This window comes from Gekko japonicus, unplaced genomic scaffold (assembly GCF_001447785.1).
Source record: "Gekko japonicus isolate JY-2015 unplaced genomic scaffold, Gekko_japonicus_V1.1 scaffold193, whole genome shotgun sequence".
In the NCBI taxonomy this organism is placed as follows: domain Eukaryota; kingdom Metazoa; phylum Chordata; class Lepidosauria; order Squamata; family Gekkonidae; genus Gekko; species Gekko japonicus.
Genome location: NW_015161952.1, coordinates 1,005,263 through 1,017,483, shown reverse-complemented (window position 1 = coordinate 1,017,483; position 12,221 = coordinate 1,005,263). Strand labels below are relative to the sequence as shown.

General features: G+C 45.0%; 1 protein-coding gene across 4 annotated transcripts in view; it reads left to right on the top strand.

Moving 5' to 3' along the window:
• MECOM (MDS1 and EVI1 complex locus) overlaps positions 1-1,604 on the top strand; it is a 59,953-nt gene extending 58,349 nt beyond the window's left edge. For all 4 annotated transcript variants that reach the window (XM_015429458.1, XM_015429456.1, XM_015429457.1 and 1 more), the window contains one exon: positions 1,470-1,604. In XM_015429458.1, coding sequence (XP_015284944.1) covers positions 1,470-1,604 — 135 coding nt within the window. The remainder of the gene's footprint in view (positions 1-1,469) is intronic.
• Positions 1,605-12,221: the final 10,617 nt, after the last annotated feature.

Here is a 12,221-nt window from a genome sequence, read left to right as displayed (position 1 = left end):
GGATTCAAAAGAAATGAGTAAAATGCAATTCCTCTGTGCCTCTCTTTATACATGCCCTAAAAGATGTTAAATTATAGGACAGGCTCCTTAGCTTAGAATGCAATAGATCTCCACAGAGGTGCCTTTACTTTGCCATTTTCTCCAGCTGTCCAGGCCAGCACACGGTAATGGCTGCCTCCTCCAGACCTCAGTTAAGAGTTCTGTCTGCTCTGATGGACTCAGCACAAAAGAGACCTTTTCCTTGCTTCCAGGAGTTTTATCTTCTCTCTATTCCCCACCCATTGACCAAGTCAGGCTGGGTCAAAGAAGCTTTTCCTGGAGATCTCCAGGAGTTCCTTCCTGAAGTCTTTCTAGTATTTAACACCTCCAGATCTCTGTTTGGGTCATTTCAAGAAAGGGGGGGGGGGGGGTGACCATCCCATTGTCTAGACCTATTAGCATTTGTATGAACGTGGACTGAGGTAAGTCTGGAAAGTAATTGAACTGATTTCCTCCCTTCCTGCCCAGAGAGAGAAAATTTGCTAAAGTTGCCACAGGGTATGTTCTAATGTATCTACATACACAAGTGCCATCAAGTCACAACTGACTTAACAACAATCCCAGGAAGGGGCTTTCAAGGCAAGTGAGAAGCAGAGGTGGTTTGCCCTTGCCTTCCTCTGCAGATTCTGCCTTGGTGGTCTCTCATCCAAGTAGTGACCCTGTTTAGCTTCCCATATCTGACAAGATTGGGCTGTATCACGCCTCCTTCCCTTCATTTGATCTGACATACAATCTTTAATTTACTTCCCTACTGTTAAAATCTCCAGCCAGGAAATGTCATGTACTAAGGTTCTGAAATCAAGTTTGTTGCTCAGCTATGTACATTTTGTATTCATCATCCTAGTGTAGTGTTTCTCAAACCATGGGGCACACGAGACCTGCCTGAGGGTCGGTCAGTTTAGCCATCCGTGGCTTAAGAGTTACACTTTCCTTCAGCTGAGTACCTTTCCACCAAGGACAGCAGCAAAGCAGAACAATTTCCCCATCTTCTCCAGTCCCTTGTCTTTCCTCTGCCCCCTTCTGCACACCAGAGCCAATGTAGGAAGCAATTTCGCCAGAGCAGCTTTTTTTGGGGGGGGGATAGGACTGTAGAGGGAAAGAAAAGTTTTAGAAAGTTTTGATGCTGCTGATTGGAGCCCTACATGGGGTCGGGGGGAGTAAAGTTATCAAGAAAGTAGTGGAGTTCAAACATTTTGAGAAAGACTGTCCTAGAACATGTCCCATTCAAGTTTTCTGTCATGAGGTCCCATAAGTGTAGTGAGAGAGTGCTTTGTGGTATGTAAAATAAAATGGAATTCACAGTAGCTCCCAAGTGGAGCCAAGTCTGTAAACACTATGGACTGAATAGGTTCTTCCTGGACAGAACTGTGGATCCAGATAGCATGGTTAAACCTCTGATCTTGACCACCATTTCTCTCCTATGGCTGCAGGCATATGCTATGATGCTTTCGCTCTCCGACAAGGATACCCTCCACTCTGCATCCCACAATTCCTCCAACATGTGGCACAGTATGGCAAGAGCCGCTGCAGAATCCAGTGCTATTCAGTCCATTAGTCATGTATGACACCATCAACGTAACTGGATTGGGACCAAGTCCGAACTAGGAACGTGGCTCTTTCCTAGAAGACTATTTAAAAGACTGCGGAGCAGAATGCCTTAGAAATCTGATGGGTCACATTTAAAGTCAGGTGACCTTAAACTGAATGATTGAAAGAAAGAAGAAGAAAAAACTATTTATTCTCAATATTTTGTTTTGCACAGCAAAGGCAGCTGCTGACATTTTGAGGATCAATGCGACTTTCAAAATTCGTGGATCAAATAGACCTTGATGGGGAAATACGTGTCTTCCACTCCACTTGCTTGGGGAGGGACTAAAGGGTTAAGACTTGTATTCATACACAATCACACACACACACAAGCACTTCATTAAAATCAAATGGAATTGTGTTCCTTTCCTTATTGTTTTTTGGGGGCGGGGTTATAGAGTAATTGATGGCAGGATAAGGAACAGTTGCTTTTCTGTACAAATCCTCCTCATATATGCTTTATGCACTTAAAATCATTGAAGAAAGACAAAGCAGTTCTCTCAAATGTACATCAGCCATTAGCCTTGAATCTAATGACAAGGAATTGCTTGCCCTCTCCTTATCTTTCGCCTTCTGACCTGCATTGTAAAAAAAGAGAGAGAGAGAGAGAAAACAACATGAGACAATAATGTAAGAAGTCTGTGTATATTGTAAAAAGAAACCGGGAAAAATTCATCTGTTCCAGGAGATGAGTCTTTCAGCATATGACTAGCGAAAGAGACCATGGCCACATACCACTATAGTTCAGTGTTTCTCTGATCAATGTCATGACATTTTAATTTTAGACAATCATGTCACTGTTCTAATTTTTTTTTGTTACCTTGTTTTGTTGGTTTTGTTCATCGGTTGATCTCGATTTTTCTTTCTTTCTGTTTTTGGTGTTGCGTGTACCATGTATTTATTTGTCGGCAAACAATTGTTTGTGGATTAAGGGGGGGAAAAAGCACTCTTGCTAAATGTAGCACTGTCCTTCTGAAATCCGTAGCACTGTTCCAGTCCCCCCACCCCGTCATTTTTCTGGGCACCCATGGACTTCAAAAGGAAAAAGAAGGGGAGGCAAATGGATCTGCATATACAGGCGTGCAAACAGTGTTTGGAAAGATTTCTTACATTCCTCTTTTACTATTTTTTTTCCTTTTTAATGAAACTAAATGATGAATAGAGATGATTTAGAGTCTTTTTTTTGTAATACGGCAAAATGATTCAAATGTATAAAGCATTCTGATTTTTTCTTCATGAAAGCATGATTCTTCTGATTAAAAAGAGAAAAAGAAAACTGTACCCAATATTTTATGCCGGTTGTCTGCGAGCTTGTGTGATGTTACGTTCATGTTAATCCTATTTGTAAAATGAAGTGTTCCAAACTTGTTTGAAAAAAAAAGAGAGCCCTCCCCCAAGAAATAAATAATGAACTGTATTCAGTTATTGGGGGGGGGGCAGGGGAGGGAGGGGGGGTATTTTGCCCTTTGGGGGAGGGACCAGATTTTAATTTTCCTTTTGTTTATTATCTCATTTTGAAATAACCAGCAAGTCGAGGTACTTTCTTTAAATGCTTTGTACAATGTAACTGTTATTCATTTCAGTACATTACTATGGGAGGATCAAATTAAAAAAAAATAAAGGATTATAAAAACAAAAGGATCATTGTTGCTGCGCATTCTTTAACACTGTAGAATGGATGAGACAAATTACACCATGTTCAACAGCATTTCTGTGAAATGTTCCTGGCTAGTAAGAGTCACGCCCTGAAGCTAAGCAGGGTTAGCCTTAGTTAGTATTTTGGATAGGAGACCACCCCGGAATTCCAGGGTTGCTATGCAGAGGAAAGCAATGGCAAACCACCTCTGTTAGTCACTTGCCTTGGAAACTCTACAGGGTCACCTTACCTATGACTTTACAGCACTTACACACACACACAATAAGAATCATAACCTACCACAGAGACTCTCTTTTTGCCCAGTCTCACTCTGATCTGAGGCCAGGAACATATTGAGTGCCACACAACAATAGGGATAGACATAAGATGAAATTTGTTCCGATATTTTGCTACTTGATGAGCATTTTCATACTACAGCTTCAGCATTCTGGCAAAAAGGCATGGCACACAGTCTCTACTAGCCTGCTCTTTTCTGTTCTAATCTAATCCCAAACCAATATGAATGCTGAGAACACTCAAGGCATATGGTTGACAGTGGTGGCTAGGAAGATCACCTGGCCTCCCCACTGTTGGGCCATGAATCTCGTTGTACCAGCTGCCCCTTTAGTTATCCACCTCCAAAGATTTGTTGGGGTGCCATCTGATATAAGTTTTAATGGTAAAGTTGGTTTCATACTGTTTCTTTAATGGTTGGAAGCCGCACTGAGCCCTGCCTGGTGGGGAAAGCAGTGGGATAAAACTAAAGATAATTAAAACAGATGTGATGGATATTTAAGCAAATGACTCACTCTTTGTGAGTCTCATTCTCACACACATGTACACATATATAGGTGGAGTGTATATGGAGAGGAGTGACAAGTGGAGTGCCTCAAGGATCTGTCCTGGGACCTGTTCCATTCAACAGCTTTATAAATAATTTGGATGAAGGAATAGAGGGAATGCTTATTAAATTTACAGATAATACAAAATTGGGAGGGGTAGCAAATATGGTAGAAAACAGAGTCAGGATACAAGATGATCCTGACAGGTTGGAAAACTGGGCTAAAATAAATAAAATGAATGTCAATATAAGTTCTGCATTTAGGTAGGAAAAATCAAATGCATAATTTTAGGATGAAGGAGACTTGTCTTGGCAGTAGTATGTATGAAAAGAATCTATTGGTCTTAGTAGACCATACACTGAACATGAATCAGCTGTGTGATGCGGTAGCTAAAAAGGCAAATGCGTTTTTGGGCTGTATCAACAGAAGTATAGTGTCCAGATGACATGAAGTGATGGTATTGCTTTACTCTGCTCTGGTTAGACTTTACCTAGAGTACTGTGTTCAGTTTGGGGCACCACACTTTAAGAAGGATATAGACAAGTTGGAACATGTCCAGAGGTTAAGCATTAGGAAGAACTTCCTGACAGAGTGGTTCCTCAGTGGAACAGGCTTCCTCTGGAGGTGGTGGGCTCTCCTTCTTTGGCAGTTTTCAAACAGAGGCTAGCAGGCCATCTGTCAGCAATACTGATTCTGTGAACTTAGGCAATTCATGAGAGGGAGGGCAGGAATTTGCTCATTGAGTTGGCCCTTTCTTACATGCCCAGGGAAATGTTGATCACCACTCTGGGGTCAGGGAGCAATTTTTCTCCAGGCCAGTTTGGTTGGAGATCCTGGAGGATTTTGTCATCTTCTGGGCATGGAACAGTGGTCACTGGTTGTGTGTGGAGGGGGCGGTATTTGTGAATTTTCTGCATTGTGCAGGGGGTTGCACTGCAGGTCCCTTCCAACTCTATGATTCTATGATTCTACACACACTAATTGTCTTGCTGAAGCAGACCAAGAACCTTCCTAAGTTAGAGGCCCTGAAGAAATTTACAAGCAGACCATGATGGTGGGAACCATCCCTTTTTGTGGTATGCCTCCGTATCTGGTCATCAAAAGTGTAGTTTCTGTAAATCTGGAGGGTCTGTTTATCTACCATGGCTAATAGCTATCAATGGTAGTGCAAAGCACCATCAAGTTACAGCTGACTTACAATGACCTCGTATTGAAGGCAAAAGACAAACAGAGGTGGTTTGCCATTGCCTGCCCTTGCATAGCAACCCTGGACTTCCTTAGTGGTCTCCCATCCAAGCACTAAACAGAGCTGACCCTGCTTAGCTTCTGAGAGCTCATGAAGTCAGACTAGCCCGGGCAATCATGTTGGGGTAACAGTTATCAATAATCTCTTTTTTTAAGAAAAAAAGAGGGTTGCACTTACCTGTAACTGTTGTTCATCAAGTCGTCTTCTGTGCAGGGAGACATTGGGAACTGCGCTTGCACAGGCCAACCACCAGAGGCTCTCTACAATTCTTTCTATCCTTATAAGGGTAGGAGGCCGTCACGAGCTTCTTCCCACTCAAACAGTCACATGTCCACCAAGGTTCCCTCTAAGCTTCGGAGTCCTGTGAGCAAAAATTCAGCTTTGTGAGCTACTGGCATTCAACTTGTGTGCGAGTGATTTGGTTACTGCATGAATTAGTTTGCCCTGGAGCCCTCCTTCCTGAGCTAAGATGAAAATGTGTGAGCCGGAGGCTAAAAAACTGTGAGCTAGCTCACACTAACTCAGCTTAGAGGGAACACTGATGTCCACAGGGCGAGCTCCCCCCACCCCTCAGTCTCCTTAGGCCACCCCAAGAAGTAACTCTCAGTGGGGGAGGAGGGAGGGGATGTGTGCCTACACAGAAGACAACTCGATGAGCAACAGTTACAGGTAAGTGCAACCCTGTTTTCATCTTCGGTCTTCTGTGCATTCCCTTACCTTGGAGGTGGGGTGAGTTACTGGAACAGAGAGTGCAGTACAGCTCTGCCAACTACTGCATCCTTTCTGGCATTCACATCCACAGAGTAATGCCAGATAAAAGTGTCAGCTGATGACTACGTTGCTGCTCGACAGATGTCCCCAAGACGTGTCCCCTTCCAGAAGGTGGCAGATCCGGCCTGAGTCAAATGCGCTCTCAATCCAAGTGGACATTGGAGACCTGCCTGATGATACACCCATCGAATGGCGGACGCAGCCCATCTGGAAACCATCTGTGCTGAAGCAGCTCTACCCTTCAGGGTGCCCGAGAAACAATCAAAAAGCCTGTGGGACTTCCTAAAGGGGCAGGTCCTATCCAAATAAAATAACAAAGCCCTTTTCACATCCAGTGTATGTCATGCTTTTTCTGAATCTGATGTTGGAGGTGGGAAGAATATGGGGAGCACTATATCTTGGGCTAAGTGAAAGGTTGAGACCACATCGGGGAGAAACTGCATGCTAGGCCTGAGTAAAACATAGCCTGGCTGACCTTTCAGGAAGGGATAATCAGCCCTCAAGGTAGCCAACTCTGCCATTCACCTCGCCGAAGTTACTGCTATAAGGCAAATTTATAGGAAGTTCCCAGCGGTTCAAAGAGGACCAGCGTAAGTGGGGAAAGCACCACAGAGAGAGATCATTGTGGTATTATGGGAGAAAGGGGGGGAAATAGGTTAAGCAAACTCTTTGAGAGCCAGTTTGGTGTAGTGGTTAAGTGCGCGGACTCTGATCTGGGAGAACCGGGTTTGATTCCCCACTCCTCCACTTGCAGCTGCTGGTGTGACCTTGGATCAGTCACACTTCTCTCAGAGCTGTTCTCTCAAGAACAGTCCTCAATAGAGCCCTCTCAGCTCCACCTACCTCACAGGGTGTCTGTTGTGGGGAGGGGAAGGGAAAGGGATTGTAAGCCACTCTGAGACTCCGAGTGAAGAGCAGCGTATAAATCCAATCTCCTCCTCCTCCTTCTTGAAGGTTTTAGACACTGGATGGGAAAATACCATCTTCCCTTGGACCCGATCATGGAAGGCAGAAATGGCAGCCAGGTTCACCTTGACCGATGAAACCACCAGTCCAGCCTCCTTCAGCGTCAACAAGTAATCAAATACCAAGGGGAATGGGCACTCCCTCAGTTCCACTCCTTTAGTGACCGCCCAAGTGGCAAAACATGCTCACTTAAAGGTATACGACCTTCTGCTTGAGGCCCTACAAGCATTCAGAAGTATGTTATTGACACACACACCCTCCGAAAATCAGAACTGGGGCCAGTGAGAAGCCCTAATATTTGTACATGTTTGGTTAACACATTTCATCCATCATCCAGAACTCTCAGTGCCTACATTTAAGAACTAGCTACTCTTTCAGTAATACATACATTTTTCCCCCATTGAGAAAAGCTAGTGCTTCTGCTGAACAGTCTAGTGAATTATATGTCTTGTTAAGAATTTCCTTTTTCTTTCTCCGGATGCCAAACAATTTCATTGGACATCTAGGCCAGGGTTCTCCAAACAGAAACTGCTTCCATGTGTGCATGGGTGGGATGCCGTTTCCCATTTCCCCCTCTGGCTGTATCCCCTCGCTCTGCAAAGAATCCTGCACTGAAAGTTCCCCTGCAGCTTTTGAGTGGCTGCAGTGGGTAAGGGGTCCATGATGTTCTGTGCACAACTCTTTTGTTCTTCGCTCTGGTCTTGCATGCAAGAGATCCCGGAATATCCGGAGGTGCTGCGGCTTCTTTGTTCTGTGGGATCAGTGGCTGCCTAAGGATTTGCTGATCTGGGGCTGCTATCCTGAGTTGTCACCCTGGATCCACTAGAGATGTTTGGTGGTGGGAAGTAGGGGCAAAAAAGGGGGAACAAACTTAACCCTGAAACCTAGGATCACGAACCTTAAGAGGTAAGTCAAACAGAATAGCGGGCCAACAATTAAAACTTGATGTATATAATATAAAAATACATGTATTTATTAGCAAATAATTTTAAAAAAAGATAAGGGCCCTATTACACCTCATATAAAAATACCAAAACCATACACACAAGGGCCAATGGACTTGACCTGATGCATTTCGGCCTGTTTAGGCCTTTTTCAGAGGACAAACACAATGAGGAACGATACTACAATACAATTGTACAATTATACAACATGGATACAAAATGGACCAGAAAAGAACTGCTGTAATTTTTTAAAAAACATATGAAATTAAATACATATAATAAAATGAATAAATAAACAATGCCTATATTCTACTAAAAAAAATATTGACTTACTTCCAAAGTGAAACCACTAGGCACAGAATAAAAGTATAAACGAGGCCTCCAAAGATGCAATCATATGGCAAGCGATATTTCACTCATAATAATCTAGAAGCAAAATTAAACCAATGCAATCTACAATATTGAAACTGAATTCAAAAAGTAATCTTCCTTATAAATAAAAGCCGAATGATGGTGGCACTTCTCTAGAACATTCCACACGCTCCAAAATCAGTTCGCTCTCTGATCTGTCATTCAGAGGGTCTCCCTATCCATTGGCTGCTTTGCCTGAGTCCTGCCTCCAACATTCTAAACATTTTGCTGTTCTTCTCCCCCCCATAGCCAGTCAGAACACAGAGGTTATTTGCATATGCAGCCTCATTGGCCTTTGCCTCGGAACACAGAGGTCGTTTGCAGATGCGACTTGATTGGCTTTTGCCTCTAACATCCTAAACACTTTGCTGTCCTGAGGTAAAATGTGTCCAATCTCCAGGTGAGGACTGGAGATCACTCAGAATTAAAACTGCTTTCCAGATGGCAGAGATCAGTTCCCCTGGAGAAAATGGTGGGCTCTGTATCCTTATATACTGCTGAGGTGGCCCCCATATGACAGCCAATGGGACATAGCAGTCAGGGCTTCAGATCACGGGAGAGGCTGCAGGTGTGTGAGGGGGTGGAAAGCTGAAGAGTGAGAGGGAAATAAAGGTAGGTTGATGATTGGCTGGGAAGGAGATAGGGTTGCCAACTCCAGGTGGGAAATTCCTGGAGATGTGAGGGATGGAGCCTGGAGAGGGTGAGGTTTCAGGAGGCGTGGGACCTCAGACAGGTATAAAGCCATAGACTCCACCCTCCAAACCAACTATTCCCTTCTGAGGAACCATCGTTGCCAATCTCCAGGTGAGGGCAGGAGATCACTCAAAATTACAACTGTTCTTTAGGTAGGAGGAAAAGGAGGAGGAGATTGGATTTATACCCCACCCTTCACTACCCAAGGGAGTCTCAGTGGCTTACAAACTCCTTTCCATTCCCCTCCCCACAACAGGCACCCTGTGAGGTAGGTGGGGCTGAGAGAATTCTGACAGAGACTGCTGTTTTTCAAGAACAGCTGTGCCAGAGCTTGTGACTGGTCACATCAGCAGGTGTAAGTGGAGGAGTGGGGACTCAAACCCAGTTCTCCCAGATTAGAGTCTGCACACTTAACCACTACACCAAACTGACTCTAGCAAAGATCAATTCCTCTGGAGACAATGGTGGACTCAGTGTCATTATACCCTGCTGAGGTCACCACAGCAAATGGACACTGAGTGTCCAAGGCCAGGGCACCCGCCCAGAGCCTCTTTCTAGAGGCCGTTGTATTTATTTCCACAACGGGCCTTTTTCCTAGTTAATAAATAAAATTATTTTGTTACTTCTGGTCCAGAAAGTGCCTTCCAATGATTGTTTAGTTCAAGCGAAAGCATCCTCAGCAAAATTGTCCCTTTAGCAAAGAGCAGTGCTGATAGACAAAAGGGCTGGAGCTTTATACCAGGTAGAAGAAGAAGAAGAAGAGATTGGATTTATACCCTGCCCTTCAGTACCCGAAGGAGTCTCAGAGCAGCTTACAAACTCCTTTGCCTTCCCCTCCCCACAACAATAAAATAAAAATAGGTGGGACTGAGAGGGCTCTGACAGAAACTGCTCTTTTTCAAGAACAACTGTGCCAGAACTATGGCTTGCCCAAGGTCATCCAGCAGGTGCATGTGGAGGAGTGGGGAATCAAACCCGGTTCTCCCAGATTGGAGTCCACGCACCTAACCACTACACCAAACTGGCTCTCCTTGCGCAATGCCTTTGCTCTGGTCTTTCATGCAAGAGATCCTGGAATACCCAGAGGCATTGTGGGTTCTTAGTTCAAGTGCGTGAACTGCCTAAGAATGTTCTGATCTGGGGCTGCTATCCTAACTGAGTTGTCACCCTAGATCCACTAGAGATGTTTGGCGGTGGGAGGGGACATCAAGTCACAGCTGACTTATGGTGGCCCCATAGAGTTTTCAAGGCAGGAGACTAACAGAGGTTGTTTGCCATTGCCTGCCTCTGCATAGCAACTCTGGACGACCTTGGTGGTCTCCCATCCAAACACTAACCAGGGCTGACTGTGCATGGCTTCTGAGATCTGCCAAGATTGGGCTAGCCAGGGCCAATCAGGTCAGGGCAGAGCTGTTTAGTTGGACACAATTCCAGGCTGGACGTGTTCACCATCTTGAGTCATTCACAAGTCATGGCTTACTTCCTTTGTATGCTGATGCCTACCTTTCCCATCATCTGCATACACGAGATAATGTCCATTTATTCGCACCATCACCTAACACACACACACACCCGGAAACAAAGGCAAATTCAATGCAATCCCATTTTATTTTCCTTGCTCTATCATTTTCTCTGTCTAGTGTTTTCCTTTTGATTAATGATCATGTACCAGAGTCCAACGTGTGGTGAGGGGCTGTTATCTCAGCATAAATAACTGCAGAAACAAACTCAGGAGAGCATCTGATTTAGTTGCAGTTGCATTTGAATAAAGCTTTCCCTTGCACCGAAAATAAATAAGTATGCCGCCTTAATGGAGTCGACCAGCTAGGATCGAAGGGCACATCCCCAGAAAACAAAGGGATTCTCAGCACACCCTCGCCCCTACCTGTCGGTTACAAAGACAAAGTGTGCTTTCAAATGACTTCTAATGTATGCTGTAAAAGATTTTTTCCATGAGGCAGCGAGTAAGCGGAGTGATATATATATATAAAAAAGCCAAAATAAAGACTTGCCTATTACCATTCAATACATCAACGGAAGACCATGCCAGATGGCTTAGCATGACAGGGCATGTAATCAATGGCTTCCTTTACCAAGTGCAGTTGATATTTTAAAAGGGCTGTGGTTGTCAAGCAGCAGGAAAGCTTTTTTTTTAAAAGGAATTCTTGAGACAGCTGTGGGGATCTGATGTGCTGAGGAAATGGGAGTTCGTGTTTGGCCACTTCGCCCAAGTATGTCTCGCACTGCAAACTGGCTTGTCAATGACTGCTGTTCAGATGCAGAAAGGCTGCCAAGGTCCTGGAGCCTTTCACAGTAACCTACTTTAATATGGAGGGGAGTGACCCTACACGCCAGTTGCGGCACCATCATGTCCAGTGTTCCCTCTAAGCTGAGTTAGTGTGAGCTAGGTCACTGTTTTTTAGCCTCCAGCTCACACATTTTTGTCTTAGCTGAGGAAGAATGGCTCCAGAGCAAGTAGGAGCCAAATCGCTCACTCACAACTTTAATGCCAGTAGTTCACAAAGTAGGATTTTTGCTCACAAGCTTAGAGGGAGCATTGCTCATGTGGTGGCGGTACTTTTTTTGGGGGGGGTATTCACAAAGAATAAATAGTGAGGCTTCCGGTCTGGCTCCCGCGAATGGCGGACGCATCCTCGGGTCACTCCCGAGGGCATCTCGCCCGCCCGCGGTGGAGGAGGGAATCCGCGCGAGCGGAGACCCGAACGAGCCCCTCAGGAAGAGAGGAGCTCGGATCCGGGGCGCTTTAGGGCGCACTAGGGGGGAGTCTCTGTTTCGGCCGAGAGGTCGGAGACTGAGGCTCCCGCCATGCCCTGCCCCAATGGACCTTGCTGCGTGAGCGACCCCGTTTCACGGGGTTTAGCGGAGCCACCAGACGTCACCGAGTGATAAAGCGATCATCTGGGAAAAAAGGGAAAAAGAAAAGATCGGCTTAACTGTGAGTTGTCAAAATGCAGAGAAAAAGAACTAAAAACGTCTCCCCCCCCCCCAGCAGCGAAAAAGGCGAGGAGGTTAACCCTCTATTTGTACAAGCGAAAAAGAAAAGGAGGGGGGGAATGGACTGAGCG